General features: G+C 44.6%; 1 protein-coding gene across 6 annotated transcripts in view; it reads right to left on the bottom strand.

Moving 5' to 3' along the window:
• Positions 1-2,111: 2,111 nt before the first annotated feature.
• Positions 2,112-23,071, bottom strand: part of LOC128340150 (matrin-3-like) — a 61,738-nt gene continuing 40,778 nt past the window's right edge. For 4 of the 6 annotated variants that reach the window (XM_053284950.1, XM_053284951.1, XM_053284954.1 and 1 more), the window contains 11 exons: positions 22,772-22,875; positions 21,876-21,928; positions 21,047-21,172; positions 20,397-20,522; positions 20,075-20,245; positions 8,177-8,308; positions 6,826-6,869; positions 6,361-6,736; positions 4,747-5,122; positions 3,991-4,112; positions 2,112-3,270 (listed from right to left, as the gene is read on the bottom strand). In XM_053284950.1, the coding sequence (XP_053140925.1) occupies positions 3,220-3,270; positions 3,991-4,112; positions 4,747-5,122; positions 6,361-6,736; positions 6,826-6,869; positions 8,177-8,308; positions 20,075-20,245; positions 20,397-20,522; positions 21,047-21,172; positions 21,876-21,928; positions 22,772-22,875 (1,681 nt within the window). In that variant the 3' untranslated portion in view covers positions 2,112-3,219. Of the gene's footprint in view, positions 3,271-3,990; positions 4,113-4,746; positions 5,123-5,655; positions 5,821-6,360; positions 6,737-6,825; positions 6,870-8,176; positions 8,309-20,074; positions 20,246-20,396; positions 20,523-21,046; positions 21,173-21,875; positions 21,929-22,771; positions 22,876-23,071 lie in introns of those variants that run through there. The other 2 variants (XM_053284952.1, XM_053284953.1) reach the window with 2 other exon arrangements.

Below are 23,071 nucleotides of genomic sequence, written 5' to 3'. Positions count from 1 at the left end.
GTTCAGAATGCTGCAGCCACCACCCCTTTTGTCTACAGAAACTCTCTGGGCTTTGGGTGGGATAACTCTTAATTTGCCTCTTGGACAAGTACAAAAATCTTCAGCATGCAAAACCTACTGATAGTTTTGAGGACGTGTTTGCACCAGAGAAATCTGCCTTTGTTGCCGCCCCCGCCAACTTTTCCAGAGTTAAAAACCAACTCGGAGAGGCTTGTAAAAAGAAAGGAACTACCAAAAAGGTTTTATTCAATTATTACTATAGACTGCTTCCATCTGATGTTTCCTCATCTTTTAGATACAATTAAGAATATTTAGTAGAATTACAAAAATAGGTTGTCTTAATGCACACGTAAATGTTTACAAAGGCTTTTGCAATGCCCTAGGTGTATTGAGCGCAGGCTAGTGTTTCTTATTCCAATTACATTGCAGGTAAACTATAATAGAACAGTATCCACAATATGCAGAGCACACACAAAAAAGAAATAGGACATACCTAACGCAAAATCTGACTAAACAAACTTTCCTCTAAACTTTTCTTTTCCTTGAACTCACTAAACTCCGGGTGGGACTTAAAGCCTCCTGTAATCCTGTCTTATCAGGATTTAGAGTTATCCTCCTGTAGCCAACCTCTATGGCCACATATCCTCCTGTGCACCTCCAGCCAAGCTGCTTTTCTTGTTCCCAGAATTCCCAGCAACCGCTCTCTAGGTCCCACCCACCCGGGATACTGATTGGCTGCCCTAGAGTTCACCAGCCTGTCAGTCAAGGCAGGATTCACTTCCAGTTAACTCTTTAGAGGGAGGGGACCCTGGTCACTACACTTCCTGTCACTTCAATTTGTCTCAGTTCATCAGACTCCCTTCCTGAAAGGAAGTGGATGGAGAGTCCATCTTGTGGTAGCTAGCATGAACTGACCCTTTCCTAGGCAGGGTTCACACTGGTTTGCATTTAGATGAGTGACTAACTGCGAGCACTGCCTGCTGTAAGGTACTTCCCTCAAGTGATCGTGCAGTGGCTCAGTGATAGAGCATCTGCTTGCATGCAGAGGGTTCCAGGTTCCATCCCTGGCTTCTTCACAGGTAGGGCTGGGAAAGACTCCTGTCTAAATCCTTGGAGAGCCACTGCTGATGACTGTAGACAATACTGAGCTACATGTTGACTCAGTACAAGGTAGCTTCCTCTGTTCCTATGAAAGATGGGAGATGTTTCCCATAATGCTACCACATTTTTCTTGCAGCTTCCTCTGTTCCTACGAAAAGTGGGAGATGCTTCCCATAATGCTACCACGTTTTTCTTGCTTAAAATATTGAAACACAACTCAAAGTTACATGTATGGTAAGTTCTGAACTGTATGGCATCTACTTTTGGAAATGTAGCACTTCCACAGATTTTTTATATTAACTGTGTGTGACATCTTGCTTCAGCATTGCTTTCTGGAAAGGGATTTCCACCATAGTCAGTTATCCATTTGCATGGCTAAGAGAAATGGCAGACATATAGGGTTTACTGTACTTGTGATAACAGTTTAATATATTACTTCCAAAGTTGAACCTAGAGAGGAATCCTATAGATTATACTAGCACAAGTATTTGGAAAACGTGTGCCCACAGCATACTAGAGTGTGAAGAGAGATCCAAGACTGGAAGCAAAAGGACAGTGTATCGTGCAATTTGCATGGAAGAGGACATTTTACACACACTCAAAAAACATTCCTTAGTAAAGGGACTCTCATGTCACATCAGATGCTGGTCTGGAAAATGAGAAGTTGGCAATGCTTCTCGCCATTCTCCCAAAAGCTCTCTTTCAGCATGTGTATGGGGGCTTTTGGCCTAAGAACTGTAACAAGTGGTTATCACCTTTTGGGCAAAGCTAATCTGTGTTATGAGTTATGAAAGCTTCCTGGAGGTAGAGTTCATGTTGTGAGGCTTGACTTATGGTCAACACTTCTGATTAATGATCTGCATTGTAGTAGGCTGAATGGCCTTTAGCTGGTAAGATAGGTTGACAGTGCCATTCAGCTGCTCATTGATCCAGCTGTCAGTGTACAAAAAGGTGGCTGCTCATTATGAATCACCACACACACACACACACACACACACACACACACACACTAACAAAACAAGACTGGTTTGGTTTATTGGTTTCTCACTACAATAACCTGAATCCACACATATGTAAGCTGTTAAATCATCAGTAAGACTACATGAAAAACAGATTATACATGCAAATTCCCATTTACATCAGCCACATAAAGATACATCAAGAGCACAGTCCTAGGATGAAACCAATCTGAAGATGTATGCCCCAATTCTAAACATGTTACTTTGAAGGAAGCCTTCAGGGGCACCTTTGTAACCGGTCTAGGATCAGAGCTGAAGTATGAAAAGTTACATAAACATTAAAAAGTTAACTATTTACACAGTTAGGCTTTGAATGCTGCCTTTGCTTATACTGGAGATGTATGAAAAGTACTAAATTAAAGCAGCAAGCAAGAGCTCAGGAAAATAATACTGGTCAGAAGAATTTACTTTCTGCTATACAAGGACATAATTGAAATGCTGAGGAAACAAGTCTTTTTAAAGCTGGTAATTAGTTTTCCTATTTTCTAAGTACCGTATTTTACGGACTATAAGACGCTACGGACTATAAGACGCACCTTAATTTTAATCCAGTTTTTCTGAGTTTTAACATATTAAACTGTTAAAACATATAAGACGCACCTGAATTTTGGCGGATATTTTTTGAGGAAAAAAGTGAGTCTTATAGTCCATAAAATACGGTAATACACTGCCACTAAAATAAAGCGGTTGCAACTTTTTTGTATCAGCTAGACTTAGACTGGAATATGGAATGTTTCAGAGGAAAAGATATTAACTGTTTATGAGAACCAACATTAGGGGAATTATTTGAAGCCTGAAAAGATTAAATGCTGATGAAATCAACTCTGGTTTTCAAAACGTGATAATAGTTCCTTAGTAGCTACCAACATCCATCAGCTCAGAAATTCTGTCATCACCCCCAGGTTTCTATAAACAAATATTGGTTTAGAATGCATATTTTGCATAACATTGAACACACTAACAGAATTATACTTCTATTTATTCTACTAAAACCTATCTCGTATAGAGTTTCCCCAATTTTACTGTATTAAGATTAACATTAAAAATAAAAGTTTTGTTAAATCCTCAAGCCTTAAAGTTTTTTTTTTTTTGCATACACTTAAGCTTCTTTTGTCTGCTTCTGATCTCCAGCCATTTTGTCCATGCGTTTCTGCAACAGAAAGCAATAAGGAGGCTGAATTAAAGTTCTGTCAAGCCAAGTATTGGTATGCTTAGACATACTGGATTGTTTGTTTTCCTCCCTCTCCCTCCAAATGTCATCCAATCCTGTATTCTGTTGGGGTGGCTATTTGGGAGAATTTCAGCGACCACACTTAACGCCTTCCATATCACCTGTTTCGCCAGAGGGCTATGCTTGACAAGAATCATGAACCATGTCTACAGCCAATATATACATTGGCAGGATCCAACCAAAGCTAGACACTTCTAAGTTAAAGAGTTTTCAAAGTGCTTAACTTCAGCTAGATTGTGTAGATTACTATAGTATGCATTATGGAGAACAATGCCATCAATCAAATGAGTCCCATTTGTTACCCAGTCCATTAGACTAGGCAACATATGTCCGACTAATAATGGCAGTACAAAGGATGGCTGTTTGCCTTAGGGAACATATGAAGCTATCTTCTCCCAAATCAAATGATGGGTCCATTCAGCTCATCAAGAACAGTACTGACTGTCAGCAACTCTCTTCCGAGAGGGCTCTTTCCCAGTTCTACTTAGAGATGGCAGAGGACTGTCTGCATACAAACCAGGTGTACAGCCACTCCTCATACAATCCCCCCACCCCGTTTCAGTGCCTTTAACTGCCCGCCACATGTTCTACCTTCTTTTTCTAAGAGTTCCACACAAAACCCACAAAGGTTTGTCTCACCTTCAACTTTTGATAATGTGCAAGACTGCTGCAGTGGACCTTTTTCGCAGCATCTTCATTTGTGTAGAACAAGGAACACAGTTTGCAGTAAAACCCAGCTCTGGGCACCACAAAGTTCACACCTAGAGAGAGAGAGAGAGTGAGAGTGAGAGATAGCTAGCTAGCTAGCTAGATATTTTATTTTTATCCTGTGTGTGCGCGCACATTATTTTCATATCTAATTTAGCTAGGCTCGCCTACAGAATGATGTCAGCGGAATGCAGAATCAATCAATCTGCTCTCTGGGCAGCTTCATGAACTTCCTCAAGAAGCTCCTCCAAAGGAAGCCTTGGCAACACTGTGGGCTGCAAGATGGGTGGGAAGGGAGAGAGCTTGCTGGATGCAAACATAACCACCTGTAGGCTGCAAGTCTGCTGGAGAATATCTGGAATATCTGCAAAAGCCAAACTCCTTTTGTACAAAAGAGACTTCTATTTCAGATGCTTGATTTCAAGCAGGAGTATTGTCTTGGCTACATGCGTCCTTGCTTCAATTATATTCTTAATAGAATAAGGAAGTCCTTCTTAGAAACGTGATAGCTTTGGAGATACAAATTGCATCTAATTTGTGCTCATTATAAAATTTTGGTGACCCAACAGGCCAATTCTAGTTAATGCCTCCGTATGGTAAGCAAGACAGGAATCGATGACAGACCATAACGAAGAGATACATTTATAACAATGCAGATTACACTGAAGGAGGCCAAGGTATTCTTACCAACAGGAACATTGGGCTGATATGGTCCCACTCTAGGCTCATCTGCAACAGCACGTTTCTCACGGGCCGACTTCGATTCTTGCACTTCTGTGTTTTCGTTTTTATCTTTCTCTTGTGTCCCTGTGTGGTCAGTCGCTTCAGATGTTTCTAGCTTCAAGTTCTCTGTTTTGGCACCATTTTCTAATGCTTCATTTTCCTGCCCTGTTGCCTCAGCTTTTTCAACCTTATTTTCAGTCATGCTGTCCTCACTTTTTACAGCAGCTTTAGCCACGCCAGATTTACGTTGTTTCTGATGTTCTGAATCTTCCTCATCACCAACTTCATCCAGAGTGACAAAACCTTCCATGCTTCTTGGAAAGCCACCTGTAAGTCGCTGCTGAGACATCAGATATGGAGAGTCTCCTTCAACATTAGTTTATGAAAACGTACACCAAGTCCAATTCTAGTCGAATGCTGACATCCACCCACCATAATTCTCTTCTCTACAAAGCACCGCCAAGGGAGAGAGAGAGTGTGGTCTGTGGAGTACCGACACCAACGGCCCCAGAGGATGCCACTGCAGCAACCCTGGAGAACAGGCTGAACAATTCTCCCCTACTCAGCAGGTAAAAGGAACGAGATGCCATACGACAGCTCAAAGCGGAGTATCCACAGAAAGAGGAAGACTCCGTACGTTTGAAAAGGGACCTCATCCAACAGTTTCTTAATTCCACAAGTGGCACTCCTCCACACTGGGCCTCAACAGCAACGCTGGGGTCAGTATTCCCTGGCCATGAGTGGGATGGGAGGTATGGGAAAGAGTAGAGGATGGAATGACTTAAGTTCACTTGTGAGCTAAGTGAAAGTCTTGATTAATACTCTCTGTGCAAAGTTGCTAGATGATAATGTGGGAATGGGTGATCACTTGCTCTGTGGGAGTGGTGGCTATATATTTTTAGAAAACTGCTGACCTTGTTGAATTGCTGCTGAATGAACACAAGTTCCTGATTTGCTTGGGATGTTGCACTGAGAGCACAGCAGCCGCCGCCATTGGAGAATGCACTGGATCTCCAACTTAAGATTAGCTGCCTGTCTCTATTAAAATGGAGAGATTTCAAATTTGGATCCTAAAATTGTGATCTGCACATTAGAGCCTATGGAGTGAACACATTCATGTCCATCCCTTCCCAACACCATGCAATTTGTCAAAACTTCTCTGCCCAAGCTACAGTTTAATCTGTAAGCGATTCTCTTTCGTAGGGGGAGAGCAACTGGCCCTATCCATCCCCAGCACAGCATCCCTCCAGTGGCTGTTGCTGGTGTCTATCGAATGTTTCTTTTTTAAGACTGTGAGCCCTTCGGGGACAAGGAACCACTTTAGTTATTTATCCCAAAAGCACTATATAGTTATCCCAAAGGCACTATATAGGGTGATTACCACTGCCGGATTACAGCCATCTCTCTCTCTCTGGGGACCTACTGAAACCACGCACACAGACACCCCTAGCTTTCTTTCTCAGATTGTAATCAGAATATCCCATTATGAAGCAGTATGTTTTCTTGGGAGGTAGGGGGACATATGAAATAAGATAGGAAATGAAGGGTTTTTTGCAATCAAATGCAATCCTTCCTGACCTTTTTGAGCTTTTTTGCCGCTGTAGCACCAACACTCCCTTCACTCTTTGTGGTGTTTTCATCCTCAGCAGCTTCCTTTTGTTCAGTAGTCACATCGCCCAAGTTGGCCACATCAGTATCATCTGCTGCTGAGCTGCCACTTTCTAGTAATGCTGCGGCTTCATCTTCATCTGCCAACAATTCGTCTTCAGATTCCAGGAGCAAGTTTGGCTCCTCTTGATCTGCCTGTTCACCACCTTTGGTATCCATTCTCTCTGCCTCATCTCTCCTTTCCTCTTTGTCTTCCGTACTGTTGCTTTCCATTTTTTCATTATCCTCCAACTTGCATTTCTTATCACTTCCAGAGTCTTTGCTGTCTGGAGAAAGACCTCTTTTTCTGTAAAATGCAAAGAAAAGAAAATAAAGCTTTGCTTACCCATTCCGTTTTGAATTTTTTAATAATCTAGTTATCTACAAGATTATTACCGAGGTTTATCTTTCTTCAGCAAGTCCACTCCTTTGTTGGGAATCTGGGAGGGGGGAAACAAAATTTTGTATAAGTTACACACAATTTATTTCTATAATAAAAGGATGTGCTATCTCTACTCAAGTGAAACAATGTTTCCAGTCTTCAAGGCATATCGAAGTACACGTCATGTAGTTAGTGCTAGAAAACTGCAGCAGGATAGGCGATAAAATGCCTTAATAGGAAGGCATTTTGCCTTTTCGTTCTTACCCAAGAATTCCCTGTTCTGCACAGTACTTCTCAGAATGGGAGTTCTCCGCACACCTATTATCAAGACACTCTGCAGGAGTCAAAGAGAGAACTATTCTCTGGGAATTGGCTTCATGCACAATGCCATAAGGCCTGAGAGGTGCAAGGAGGACAAAAGGAGGTTTCCCCCCCCCCGGATCTTTGTAAAAAGTTCCTAGAAACTCAAAGAAGATACCTGAAAGCACTTCCCTACACAATTGTCTAAACTTCAGTTGAAGAATTCAAAGAATGGAGAGTCTATACACTTGACACATGGATCGAGTGCAGAACTAGTTCCACAGTTCTAATGTTTAAGTCCCATCTACTCCTATGGAGTTGCTTCTTATTCCGTCCCTCCCCCCCTCCCCCCGGGAGTAATGGTGTTGGGGCTACAGCAACTGACATGTTCCTTCTCCTGGAAAGGCTGCCCCCCATTAGCTAGTTAAGCTTAGTCTGTTTGTCTGTGCTTTTCAGCCCAGTTCCCACAGAAGATACCAGGACCCACTTGTCTTGGGCTTCAGAATACTGATCTACAGAAATTGACAGCATGGACTTTAGGCATTAGTCTAAGTTGGAGGTGGGAAGCACAAGCTACGAGCCAACTACCAGTCTCCCCTGTGGACCCTGGATCTTTCCTCCAATACTCAAGAGTTAGGCCAGGGGAAGTGAGGGTTCACTTTCTGCCAGTGTAGCTGAAGTGGACTGAAGTGCAGAAGGCCAAGCAAGGAGGGAAACATATTCTCTTTCCTAAGGGTAGTCTCACATCTGGACTGTGGGGCATCAAGACTAATCTTTGTTCCAAGTGAGTGAAGTGCTCCATCCAGACTTCTACTGTCCAGGGTGGCGGCCAGAAGATTCCCTAATCAAAATTTCTGCAGTTCCACAATTTGAACGATGTGCCCGTCTGCACCACCTTGTCTTTTTGCTGGCAAAACCTCTTCTCAGGCTACTGCCAATTATTCGGTTGTCTTCATTTGCTAAAGCAATTGTTGTCAGCAGCCACATATAAAATTGGCCACTTCATATTACAATAGCGCACAATCAAGTTAGAATTAAAAGCTTATGACCACACATGGTACCTACCCTTAATATTAACTTCTTGTATTTTTCAGACAAGTCTACTTTGACACATCGTCCCTGAAACCAAATGGCTTTGTTGGAACAGTGCTCCATCATTGCTACAGCATCTTCTCTGGTCTCCATTTCTATGAAAGCCTAGAGGAGTTTCAAGAGATTGTATTATGCAGTGTTTCAATACGATTCTTGTAAGGCCCCTCCACACAACAGATAACATTTACAAGGGGACCACTCCTAAAGTTACTCGCTGGGTAAGCCACCCCACACTTGCCTCAGAATTGTTACAAGGATACAATGGACGATGAGAACCAACTTACTCCAATCTCTGGCAAAAAGGATGCTCAAATATGTAACACGGAAGAAAGTAACGAGCCAGGTGTCCAAAATATAACACTGCCATGTATAAGAAGAGGCCATAAAGCCAGCCTTGAAATTAAGTGCACAAAAATGGCCAACCATCAAATTCTTACTCTTTAGTGCCACGAGGAGCTTGAGCATCCCACCCGCAAGTTCCTGCACAGGTGCAGAACTCAGGATTATGAATGTACTACAGATCAAGTTAAAGATCTTCCATGTTTTACAGCTCTTTGAGGCATAGGACTCCCAACTCCCATAGGTAGCAGTTAGGGATGTGCACGGACCGCAGAGGCATGGTCCGACGCCGGGGGTGGGTGGGTTGTACTTACCCCTCCCGCCGCTTTTCCCCTTCCGGTGCTCCAATTTTAAGCAAAATCTTCAGGGCGGCGCAGTCCTCCCTGCTACCCCTGCCCCCTTGTTGTTTGCAATATGCGGAAGTAACTCCAGCGCATGTGGGACCGCACATGTCGGCGGTCCAACATGGCCTGTGAACCGGTTTGTGCACATCCCTAGCAGCAGTCTACAAATGAGGTATCCAACTGTATAATTAATAAGATGAAGATTATAAAGCATGTTGCACACAGAAAAGTGCAACAGAAACTTAAAGAATAGAATCCCACAGCTGGGTACTGTCTAGGGAGGGCCAGCTGCTGGTACCCCACTTCATTTCAGAACCCAAGTGATTATTTCTTAGGAGCCAATGAAGGCTCCTCATTTGGGGGAGGGGGGCATTGTCCCCCTCCTTGCCAGTCCCACATTCTCTCAAACATACATCTCTTCCTCTCTGTCTCTCTCCGAGTTCCTCTTGCTTGAATGTTGCTGCTGCATTTCCACTGCTTGCCAGGAGTCGGCCCTAGCTGTTGGTCTTTTTTCTAAATTTCCTTTCCCTAAATTTTGTAAAGCCATTTCCTTCCTCTGTGGGTGTTCAGTGGGATCATTGCTTCCAAATGAAGTAATTACCATACTTAGTCACTACCCAAACTGCAAAGCCCCAACACCAATCAGGATCTAGCTTTTTCTGCCCCACAGAAGGGTGGGTAGGGTCTAGTCTTGCCTCCAACAAGCGTGAAAGAATCGTTTACAGGCACCTATTCTGACCAATAGCCAGCAAATAAGGCCAGCCCAGTCATCTGGTTTCCAAGGGTCCTTCAAGGCCGGCTGAGCAGACTCCCTGGAGATCTGTGTGCAAAATGGGAGCACTCAGTCTACAAACCAACTGAGTTCAGAAGGTAGGAGCTCTGGCTACCTTTCTTCACCCGCCCCTTCTCCAGAGGGAAGCCAGCCCTTTCCTTCTCACTCAGCACTGACAAAGCCCCGAGCATTAGGTTTCTCCAGCATTTGCTTGGAGATCTTTTCCTTACAATACTTCTCTCCAGACCTTTTTTTAATTTTGCAAGTTAAAGCATAACAAGAGAACTGCAACAAAGAATAACAGGTTGCTCAACTGTAATTATTGATCTGGTAGAGAACCGTCAACATCCCAAAAAGTGGGTAATGCGCCTGTGCAGGACCCTTGTGGTAGAATGCCGCAGCTCATTGAAGTGACCAAGCCCTGCCCCCCTCAAGCCAACAGCGTGCTATTTAAGGGTGGGGCAGATGCCTGTTCTTCCGTTCTTGGATGACCGCCATGGAGGACAGTCATCCATAATCAGTAGAGTTCATCATCAAAGGAGAATAGCATGCACACTCAATACACACATAGTGTAGCACTACTGCAGAAGGGTGGTTTGGGAGAGTCTTATGGATGTTGACCGATCTCTACCAGATCAATAGTTACAGGTGAGCAACCTGTTTATCTGGATTGAGATCCGTTGAGATCTATAATAATGGGTGTTTAGATAGCTCCCAATGGAGGAGGGTGCAGTAAGTAGCTATTTTAACACCTGCTTCAAAACGCTTCTCCTGAAGTTGGCCTCAGCAGCAGAGTGCACATCTATGGCGTAATGCTTGACGAAAGGCAACTCCGTGGATCAATTTGCTGCTTTGCAGATGTCCATGAATGCAGATCCCCATTCTACCATGAAACTCACTGGGTGACTCTGTGCCAGTCATGTATCTCTCCGCCTAACCTAACCTACAGGGTTGTTGTGAGGATAAAAATAGCCATGTACCTTTGAGCTCCTTGGAGGAAGAGCCGGATAGAAGTGTAAAAATAAAATAAAAATAATACACAGAAGAAAGGGGAGGAGAGAGGAGGGGAAGACTGATGACTCACAGCGATGCCTGTTTATTGCTGACACAGAGAAAAAACATGGGAGAGGGAGGATATGCAACAAAAATGTTACTTGAACCCTTTAATGACCTATGTACTTTAAGATTTCCTTAATTTCTTCTTTGCTGTTGAACTCAGGCCATAGTTTATCCAAATATAATACTTCCTTTATATTTCTTTTAAGTGTACAATGTTCAGATTCTAAAATGCCTACTAAGCTAGGAATCTAGCAGAGATAAACAGATATAAATTCCCCTTAAGAAGAACTCATTGGGGCTTACTCCCAAGTAACTGCTGTGTGCATAGGATTGCAGCCCAAGGACATATCCCAGAAATGTTTATACTGTAAGAAAGGGAGAAATAAGGCTTGCTTTTTAAAAATGTAAGAGCGTGTGAGTGTGAGTGTATGAATGAAGAAAGGAAACTAGTGGGGTTTATGCATTGCCAAATACATTGTGGTATTTTCAAGTGGTATGAAACGTCTGTATGCAGGTGCTACCTGCAAATAGGCACTCAACCCCATCCCCTTCAGTTGATGATCTTAGCTTAGCCCTGCAAGGGGTGCAGAGATGGCTGAGATTGCAAGGAGGAGGAGAAATGGAGGCAAGGCATATAGAAGACAGGATGGAACAACTGAAAAAGAAAAGGCAGCATGGAGACTTGAGAGAGAGAGAGAGAGAGAGAGAGAGAGAGCGAGAGAGAGAGAGAGAGAGAGCACTGCTACTTTCCACACTGACTCCTACAATTAACCACACTCAGGACAGGATTCAATTACTTACAACCAACCAAAGAGCAAATTTAGCACTAAATTGGCAGCTGGCTATTTAGTGCTAAGTGCTGGTGTGAATGATGGAGATTTTGGTTGAGACAAGCAAACAAATTTATAGATGGAGAAAACCATGGGCTGGTTCTTTGTCTTAGGGCTTGATCTGCCCACTATTGGCCCTACCTATGGTTACCCCAGCTCCTCCACCAGCAGCCCCAAGAGGCAGCAGCCACCACTGTTAGAGGAGCACTGGGTTATGATGAGGGATAAGGGTAACTGCATGATATAATCTTCACCACCACTTCTTTTCGGGTTGGAGGGGAAGACAACTTTGAATATACCCAACAAGAGTGAAAAGTCCTATTCTATTTGGAAATTGCCAGTTTGAAGGGAATGTTTCCTTTCTTTGGCTGCTGCTCAGTTTCCCCTTTTTGTATTTTGCTTTGATGTCTCATCATATCCCTGCCCCACACAAATTGAGATAGTGGCTGGATTGCTGTCCCACCTCTACCTCTGCTTGAGAATAGTGTAAATCAGGCCACACTGAAGGTATTGTGGGGCTGAGGCATCTAACTCAGCGGGAAAAGGACAGACGTGGGGCAAAGGGAAGAAGAGCAGGCAATGGCTCAAGCCCTACAAACAGCTGCACATTTGAGAGAAGAAACCTACCCTCTTGAGCAACACTGGGACCAGTCACCAGCCCCAAATTTAAAATGCCTTGTCTACTGGACACCTCTATTTCTGCATCCCTAGTAGTACTAACACACTCTGTATTTAGGTGATTTTGCACAGAAGGCTGAAATGCAATTTGTAAAAGCTATATTGCCTACAGGAATACTACAATATGTATTACCATATTTACCCAAATCGAAGACAACTCTAATTTTGCATTTTAAGAATCCCCCTTTAAAATGCAGATGAAATACAAGTTATACCCAGGGCTTCACATCATTCTTCAGATCCAGTTCTCAAATGAGTACCAGCAGAAATGGTTTGGTACTCACACTGCCTCTCTGCATGTAACCAGAGAGCAGCAGACTCTCTGGCCTCTGGTGCTCCCCACGCATTTCAATAGGTGGCAAGGTTCATAATGAAGGAGGAGCTCTCCTAAATACATTGGGCCTAAGCTGTTAAGGGCTTTGTAGGTAATAGCTAGCACTTTATATTTTGCCCAGAAACCTATTGGCAGCCGGTGTAGTTCTTTCAAGAACAGGAGTGCTATTGTTTCTTCAGGACAACTGCAAGACCAACCTAATGGCAGCATTTTATAGTTTCTTGACTATGTACAGAGGCAGCCCCACATAGACTGCATTGCAGCAGTCAAGCCTGGAGGTGATCAGCAAATGCACCAGTGTTCCCTCTAAGGCGTCCACATGTGCATGCACCCATATGGTTTTAATGTCCGCTCAGTTAATTGTATATCCCACTCAGGTTGAATCAGGAAGATCTGGATCGTGATCTGTTGAACCCATTAGAATGGGTTCTGCGCCTGCGCGGAAGCCTCTCGGTATCGGGTCTACAGCTCCTCTTCGGTGCCTGAGCCCCGCCCCACGTGGCTATTTAAGGCAGTTCCTTTTCTACCGCCGTGGGGATTGCTCGCGATTTCTACGGCTCCTTCGTTTTGGTCCCTTGCTAATATTAAAAAGTTCTACTGACTACTATCGTCTTGATCTCGGACTGCACTTTGACTACGCTTTTGATCACGATTTGGACTGACTGATTACTGGCTTGACCTTGGACCATTTTTGGTACTGCCTTGCTTGCCGATTTTGTACGTTGGAAAGAGCGGACTGATTCTCGGATTTTGATCACGGACTGTTTGTGGAGTGAGTACTATGGACACACCTAAGGGAAAGAAAAAGTTCAAACGCTGTGATAAATGTAAAGCAAAACTGCCCTCCCAGGACGGCCACAACTTATGCCTGATATGTTTGGGGGAGGCCCATATAGCTTTGGTCTGCAAAATTTGTCAGTCTTTTTCCAAGCAGACGAGGAGGAACAGGGAACTTCGTCTGAGGGCAGCTCTATATGACGATGTTTTGGCGGCACCTTCCACCTCGACAAAATCTCCACAAGGCATGAGGGCCCTGGGTTTGGCCCTGTCTAAAACCTCTATGCCCGCCGAGACTACCCCTAAGTCCTTGAAGAGGCCGGGTGATAAAATAGCTGCTGCCAAAAAGCCCGCGAAGCAGGCTCGAAAGTTGTTGACCTCGAGTGCCACGGCGTCGCTGAAATCGGCTCAAGAAGTGGAGGTGGTTTCGATCTCGACGGCACCTTCCATATCAGAAAAATCAGTCCCGTCGAAACCAAGGGCTTGTCACTCGACCTCGTCGTCATCGATATCGAGAGAAGTTTCTCCGTCACGTCGACAAGCACCTTCGACATAGAGAGATCCGGCATCGACCACGTCGACATCAATATCGACAACTACCTTGGCAACCACCTTGACATCGACAGTACCACCGGCATCGACGGAAGCGGTTCTGATGACCGCACTGGCATCGTTACCCGCTATACCTTCCGCCCGTGATTTGGTGCCTGCCACAACACCGATCAGGTCTCCATCGACATCGAAAGAGGGGGAACAACCATCAGTCTTGCGTACACCGACCAATATCACTGCCGTAACTCCTCGATTTAGAGTGCCCATGACCTTCTCTTTGGATGAGGAAGATCTTTCTGATGCAGAGGCGGCTCCGTTGGACCCTCTTCTTAAGATGCTAGACTCCACTACTGCTACCCCCTCAACTTTCAGAGGGTTTCCACGTTCTGATGATGACCAAGCACCTGACTCTACTCCAGTTCTGAAGTTACTGACCTCTACGCAGCTTTCAACTTCGACGCCTTGGCTCACTTGTGGCTTTAGCCATGCTGTTACACCTTGGAATGAAATTGCACTGCCAGATGCCTCCTCACCAGGGACGGCTGATGACTACCTAGAGGACAGGGCTTGGAGACAACCAAACGTCTCCATGGCTTGTCAGGCTAAACTAGATCCAGTGCCACTCCGTGTTTGTCCGCTTTCATCAGGGGACATTCCTGTGAGGCCAATGAAAACACTTTCTATGGCTTCCACTCAGACTCCTAGACTTGTTACTGCCAACAGATATTCCTAGACAGTAATGGGTTCTTTTAGTGATTCAGCTATACAAACTGAGCCTTTGTTGGTTTTGGCTCCACCACCCCCTGAATTGCCAGGCCCGTCACCGTCCACTCGTTCTCGTTCCAATGAGAGCTCTGGGGACAGCCATCATGGCTCCTCCGATTTTGAATCAGACACGGAAACTGGGGAGGCAGATCCATCCCCAGATGTAGCTACCTCGGCCCATGTTTCACCAACAGAGAAGGCGTACCATTCACATGTGAAGCAGATGGCTTCTGCGTTAGGTCTAGACCTCTCTTCTCAACTTAAAACCATAGATGACCCGGTCTATAACTTTATGCGACGATCACAATCAGCCCAACGGCTTTGCCGTTACTGCCTATCATTTCTAATGCAGCTCAGTGTGCATGGCAGGTGCTGCACACCTCTACTCCCACATCAAAGCGTTTGGAAGGACTTTATCGGGTGCAAGAGCAGGATAACATGTACCTGTTCAAACATCCTGTCCCGAACTCCCTGGTCATTGACTGTGCCACCAATTCAAGGTCAGGGACATACCACCCTTGCTGATAAGGAGGGGAGGAAACTGGATGTTATGGGGAGGAAACTGTACTCTACCTCCTGCCTATCAGTTAAAATAGCTAATTACTCTGCCTGCATGGCGAAGTATAGTTACTGTATATGGGAAAGCCTGGAAAAAGACATGGATTCACTGTCACCGGAAGAGCTTAAGAATAGATTCCGCAAGACTCTTCAGAAGGCGGCTGACCTCACCTGCCAACAACTAAGTACGGCCAAACATCTGGCTGAATCGGAGTCCAGATCCATCACCACAGCAGTGACTCTGAGACGTCATGCGTGGCTACGCTCGGCTGCACTCCAACAAGACATGGAAGATAAAATAGAAGGACTGCCTTTTTATGGGAAGGGCCTGTTCTCGGAGGAGACAGACCCAACTATGGAAAAAATGAAAGTTGAAGTTTACCACCAAGACATTTACGGCTTCGGCTTCTGCTTCAACATCTTACGGGGGAAAACAAAGATCCTTCTATCGCCCGCGTCCAGCCTATAGACAACAGGACAGACGGGACTACCACAAGTCTTACCAGCCATATAATAAACGTAACAATCAACAGAAGGGAAAATTCCGCACAGGCCAACGAAAGCCTGCAGAGGAGAATAAGCAGCGTCTTTGAAATACAGGACAGCCCATCGCATCACCAAATGACACGTTTGCTTAACCCCCCCCCCAACATCGGGGAGATTCTGGGAGTGGCAAACAGCAACAACATCAAACAGCCGCATCCACTAGCCACCAATTCCATCAGGTTGGCAAGTCATGCGAAAGCATGGCGCCACATAACATCAGATCGCTGGGTACTAAAGATCATCCAGTACGGTTATGCAATAGAGTTCAAAGCTCGTCCGCGATTCCAGGGCATCCGCTTTACCAAAGCAACTCCAGTCTTGTACCAGGAGGTACAGGAACTATTACAGAAGAAAGCGACTGTGCCGGTGCGATGGGCACGAAGACGGGAGGGATTTTACTCTCATTATTTTCAAATCCCCAAAAAGGATGGAGGGATCCGACCAATTATGGATTTAAGACATCTGAACAAATACGTCCAGGTGAAGAGGTATCGCATGACAACGTTGCAGGACATCCTACCGCTTCTGCATCAGGAAGGGTGGCTGGCAACGTTAGACCTCAAGGATGCCTACTTTCACATAGGGATCTGTCCATCCTTCAGAAAGTTTCTTCGGTTCACTGTAGGAAGTGCGGTTTACGAGTACCAAGTGCTACCATTCAGACTATGCACTGCCCCACGTGTCTTTACAAAGTGCATGGCAGTGGTAGTGGCCCACTTACGGACAAAGGGGCTAAAACTTTACCCGTAGCTGGACGATTGGCTCCTGTCGTCAAAGGACTAAAGTGAGTTACGTTCGCAAATACAATATATGTTAAGGCTGCTCCTGGGACCTAGGAATACAGGTCAACTGGAAGAAATCCAACCTCACGCCTGTACCTGTCAGCTCATACACTGGGGCTGTACTAAATGCTACCCTGGGAAGGGCGTTCCTTCCAGAGGACCGTTTCCAAACTATCACATCACTGGTATGTCATTTTCAGAGCAACCCGTTACAACCAGCTCGCCAAGTGCAACGCCTCTTGGGCCTTATGGCATCTTGCAAGTCCACCGTTCGATACACACGTCTGAAGATGAGAAAGTTGCAGATGTGGTTTCTCTCCTCCAATCTGCTGAGAGACGACCCAATGAAACTCTTGCAGGTGCCCATACCAGTCCTACGCACGCTGTCTTGGTGGACCCAGGCAGCCAACCTACTCAGAGGTGTGTCATTCCAAGCACAAGCTCTATTGGTATGGGTGACGACAGATGCATCCCTGAAGGGCTGGGGTGGTCATTGCAATGCTACCAAAACTCAAGCTCACAGAGCCATCTACACATACATTTCTTAGAGCTGTTGGCGGTGTTTCAGTCAATGAAAGCCTTCCTTCCGATGCTACGGGGCAGGGTTGTACAGTTGCAGCTGGACTACATGACGGCCATAGCCTATCTAAACAGACAAGGGGGAACAGTCTCCAGGTCTTTATGTGCCCTGAGCCTTCAAATTTGGCATTGGTGCATCAGAAACAGCATTACGCCAATAGCCATCCACATCAAAGCAGCAAACAACATACTAGCAGACAACCTCAGCCGTTCCTTCTCGACGGAGTTCAGGCACGAGTGGGAGATGAACGATGCTTACTTACGCAACATATTCCGGCTCTGCGGTGTCCCAGATATAGACTTATTTGCTACAGAGCAAAACAAGAAATGCAAGCTGTTTTGCTCCAGGGCAGGCCTCGAACCGTTGTCCCTAGGGGATGCGTTCCAGCTGGATTGGTCGGTGCGCTGGACTTACATGTTTCCCCCTCTGCCTCTTGTGAGCAGGGTTGTAGCTTGCCTGTTTATTGGGTCATGTGAAGGGCATCCTGATCACACCTTGGTGGCCCCGCCAGGCATGGTTTCCACAGCTACTCAGACTAGCTTCGAACACTTATCAGAGACTTCCAAACCGTCCAGACCTCCTGATTCAGGAACGTGGCCGTCTTCTACACCCAGAAGTTCTGACTCTACAACTAACAGCATGGAGATCGACTGTTAAAGAGGATCCTGCTGAACCAGTGTAAACCGTCTACACGGCGAAACTATGCCAGCAAGTGGAAAAGATTTGTGATCTTCGCTTCCCAACATGCTTTCCGCCCAAAGGAAGCCTCCATCTGACAGGTCTTATTGTATATGACCTCCCTGAAGACAAAGAATCTGTCCAATGTATCAATTAAAGTTCATCTGGCAGCATTGTCATCTAAGCATCCGGGATGGGATGGCAAGACACTGTTCTCCCACCCATCTTGTAAAAGTTTCCTGAAAGGCCTTTCTAACCTATAACCCCCATCTGTAAACCACTCGAACAATGGAGCATCTCACTGGTTCTCTCGTCCCTGACTGAGCCTCCATTTGAACCCATGCACTTGGTGACATTAAAACTAACATCCTTGAAAACTGCCTTCTTGGTGGCTATCACCACTGCTCGCAAGGTGAGTGAGCTAATGGCGCTCCGAATGGATGTCCCCTATGCCTGTTTCTACCCGGTCAAGGTTCTCCTTCGACCAGATATCACCTTTTTACCAAAGATTGTGTCTGACTTCCATATAAATCAGGATGTGGTACTGCCCACTTTTTTCAGTTCACCAACCACACCATTGGAGAAGGCTCTGCATTCCTTGGATGTACGCAGAGCACTTCTCTACTACCTGTCAAGGACTAAGCCTTTTCGACTTACAAAATGACTGTTCATCTCCTATAAGGGAGTAAAGAAAGGGCAAACGTTATCTAGACAAAGGCTTTCACACTGGATAGTGAAGACCATCCGTATGGCCTACTCTCTGCAAAAAGTTCACCCACCAATGACCCTTAAAGCACATTCCACAAGAGCCTATGGTACGTTGGCGGCACACCTGTCTGGCATATCCTTCCAAGACATTTGTAAAGCTGCTTCTTGGTCTTCTGAGCAACCTTTCATTAAACACTATGCTATAGACCTACGGTCTGCAGTGGAGGCAAATTTTGGGAGAGCGGTTCTTAAAAGGGTGTTACAATAACTCTACTGCTCCCTCCTCCTTTTGGAGCTAACTAAACACCCATTCTAATGGGTTCAATGGATCACGATCCAGATAAACAGGTTGCTCACCTGTAACTGATGATCTGGTAGTGATCCGTTGATATCCATTAGACGATCCCGATCCTCCCCTCCGCAGTAGTACCTATCTTCCTGCAGTAGAACTTACCTGCCTATTCGACTGCTTCGGCGGTCTCCAAGGAACTGAGGTGCCTGCGCTTCCTCCCGCCTTAAATAGCCACATGGGGCGGGGTTCAGGCACCGAAGAGGAGCTGTAGATTCAATACCGAGAGGCTTCCACGCAGGCGCAGAACCCATTCTAATGGATATCAACGGATCACTATCAGATCATCAGTTACAGGTGAGCAACCTGTTTGTCCCCACTCTGAATGCATGTGCACACACACTGCTTTGATACTGCCGCCCAGAACATAACTCATTCCGCAGACAGATGAAAAATATTAGAGAGAACACTGATGTGCACCACTGTCTCAAAGTCACACTCTTCCAGGAAAGGGCACAGCTGGCGTATCAGCCGATAAAGAAGCACTCCTGGCCACCACCTCCACCTGAGATAGCAGAGAGTTGGGTCCACAAGTACTTCCCAACTGCGAACCTGTTCCTTCTGGGGGAGTGTAACCGCATCTAGAACAGGTGATGGTGGTGAGAAGTGGCCAGCTTTTTCTTTTCCCTGCTCCCCAGAGCAGGGAATACAGGAGCTATGGTGCCACTGGAAGGGAAGGGGGAGGAGCAAGTAAGAGCTGGCAGGCTGGGCAGGAGGGAAGAGACTGAAGGAGGGTGGGAGAGATCTTTAGACAGGCTTGCTGTCACCCACCCACATTATTTTCTCTCTGAGCACAGTTCTTGGTTGTCTATGGCAACCAGTTAAATGCAACTCTGCCACAAATGTGGGCTACAGAGAGGTGGGCAAGTGTCAGCCCCACCTTCCCTTTCCAGATCCCATCCTTCCTTCCTCTTGTCCAAGGCCTCCATCTCTTTTCAGTCCACAAAGTTATGGAACATGGCTTTTGACTATGTTTCTGTACCCATTTGCCAGTGAAAACAAGGACAGGCAACTCCTTGCGTAATTAGCACCAAGACCTAAATGGGTAGACTCCTCCAGCATCTTCCTATGAAATAGGTGGGCAAGCCTTGCTTTCAATATTATACAGAAGTGTATACTCAATTACTTGCATCCTATCTTCCTCCTATCAATATGCCCAATTTAATGCTTTACGAAACAGAATGGCAGATATTCCTAGTTCAAGAATCATATCAATTCACCTGGCTCTTCATTCTCATCAGTATGTAGTTCTTTATTTTTCCAAAGGGCTCAGCTAATTTCAGGACAGCACTGTCCGAATATCCCGAGTGAGGCAAATTGCTGAGATGGATCACACGACCAAGTTCCTGTTTGGGAGGCTCATACTTTGGGTCAGGTGTTCCTTCTGGTTTCTAAAAAAGAGTTTTGAGAACACATTGTGCTGATCCATTATAGTAGTTTGATATAAAAGCCTTAGTTTGATGTCCTAAACTAGAACAGAGAATGAAGCAGCTGGACATTTACCAATAGAAACGCTAGAAGAATATATGGAACTGGTCTTACCTTTATTCTTTTATACTTCTGTGACAAGTGTACTCTCACGGGTTTGCCAAACACTAAAGCTGGTGTTGCTGAATAAAATTCAACTGCAGCTTGAGCATCTTCAGTGGTAGACATTTCAATAAATGCCTGCAATTGCAATGAATACCATCAATACCATAATTTCCACATTCTTCTTCTGGGGGGCGGGGGTGTCTGTCCAATAAGTGAATAGTAATGAAATACAAAAGAAGAAAAATAACCTTAAAAATCATTAAATCAATGAGCACTAACCTTCTGTAGTAAAGTAACAGATCCTGCAGTCTTAGTATCTATCTAATGAGAAATTTGAATTTGCAACGTTGGATATATTTTCAACAAAACATATTCTAATAAGGGGTAAAAGCAGCTAGCTTAATCCCAAAAACTGTACCATAGAAATGCTGCCTTCAGATATTCAAATTTCCTCTGCTACCATTTAGACTAGAAAATTACTTTTAAAGAATGAAACCTGACAATACGATGAAGCCTTTTCATAATATAAGGAAACTTTGAGGCCGCCTGTTTTTTAAGTCCTGTGCGCTGCATAACCACTGTACATCTGTGCAAGTTATCCAAGTTCGGGTTCATTTAGCAAAGCAAATCATGATTTATATTGTTTCAAAAACACTTACTTCATTAATTTTGTTCAAGATTAGGTGATTTGTGATTATTCCAAATGGTTCAACAAGTTGCAGCAGCTCTTCTCTCAAGTTTTTTCCTCTATGAAAAGCCATGATGTGCACAACTCTACTCGTTTCCTATTAAGTAAGACATGCAGTAAACATAACATATTAAAAAGAGATTATTAAAATGTTCATCCAAAATGTTCATTTTGATACAGGATTTTTAACCTAAGTTTGTGATGAGCAGATCACTGCTCTAAAGTTCAGTATCAACATTTAAAAAGCAGACACCTTTAATCCAAGATAAATTTGAGGGGTGCAAAGTAATAAGTGTAGATGTGTGGGGGCGGTAAAGAAAAATAATTTAATAATAATCAAAAGGGAAGGCATGTGGCTTTTGTGTTTCACTTGTATTTTTTTGGCATGATACCTTGAGCAGAGATTAGAAGACACTACCATTAAGATCTTAAGGAACAGAGCAGTTCCCAAATCCAGCTAATGTTGACCATGTTCTCACCTGAGCTCCTCCACACAAAATCCTTGCACATAAAGTTTAGCATGTCAGGGAAAAGGCTGATCTGGTCTCTTCGAAAGGCTAGTGTTACTTGGTTTTAATCAAGGCACATTTTATACAGAGTAACATTCAAACATGTGAGCCATCTCTCTCTCCCCACTCCCTTTGCAGTCTATACTGGTATAATCCAGACACAAAATCACTTCAGTGAGAAGTAAATCCTCATCTCATTCTACTAGCCATAATAACTGCCATCCAAAAGTCATCCAAGGGCAAGAAATGCATCTTTGTTTTTAATGCATCAACTCCTGTGTCAATACTAACCACTCTGCCCTTCTGCATGTGTCTTGGTCCTTGCATACTTCCATTTCCAGCCCCTTGATACAAAAAAGTGAGCGAGAAATATATAATTAGCAGGCTTCTAAAAAAACTACTTCTAGTTGTACTATCACAACATGCTTTTGAAAGGTTTATGGAATGCAGTTCAATTAACATACCATGACTGATCATAACGGGGTTTTTTAAACAATTACAAGCCTTATTAAGCAATAAATCCTTACATTTTACACGCAGACACACCCTTACTAGTACGAAATTCAGTGGCTGATATCGAGACTAACATTTCATGTGCACAAAAGGGGAGGGACAGTTTTCCTTAACCCCTCAGGGACACATATTTCAGGAGGCACAGAGGACTGTGGAAGGAAGGGGGTGGGTAATCCGCAAGGAACCACGTCTTCCCATTGTCCATGCAACTTTTAGTCTGGATGTCTGTTTATCGTTCATTTGTAAACCTCCTTGAGACACTTGTATGAGGCGGTATATAAAAGTAATGAAAACACCCACCCACACACCCACCCCATTTCTGTGATTCTGTTTAGACCGATTTAAGATAATTTGACACAGCATCAACATTTAAGCCACTAAAGCTGCAATTCTGTTCACTCTTATCCCTGGGCAGGCCTCATTCAACACAACAGGACTTACTTCTGGGTAGACATGCAGGCGATTGCCCTGCACTGTACATCACACTACCAGCTAACTTTGTCCCCTATTTTTTAATCTTCAAAACACACTTGGTCATAAGTATGGATTTTTTTCCTGTCTTCCAGGTCTTAGTTCTTCACACAGTTCATACATAATACTGATCAGCAAAGCCTACTATGGCCAGGAACTGAGAGGTTTAAGAGACCTCTCAAAGATGCATTTGCTCATATTACCTCTTGACCCAATTGGTGGCCCACCCAGATGAAACGGTGGTGGAGGTGGCCCCAGAATTCCAGGAGCAGGATTTGTAGACTGTTGCAACATAAATGGATCGCCCCTAGAAGTAACACACATGTACAAAATGAAGCCAGATTAACCTTTAAAAAAACAACTGTCTACACGACTCCAAACAAGTTTTACCAAAAAAGCAATGAACTGTCAAGGCAGGGTCCCATTGTTCACTTTCTTCTGAAGAGACTAGCGCGTAATATTGGTCCAGCATGGCTAAATAGGGCCAACTACTAGAGCTGGCT

This window comes from Hemicordylus capensis, chromosome 1, assembly GCF_027244095.1.
Source record: "Hemicordylus capensis ecotype Gifberg chromosome 1, rHemCap1.1.pri, whole genome shotgun sequence".
NCBI lineage: Eukaryota > Metazoa > Chordata > Lepidosauria > Squamata > Cordylidae > Hemicordylus > Hemicordylus capensis.
Note: the sequence above shows the minus strand (reverse complement) of the source record. Positions and strands in the feature narration are given on the sequence as shown.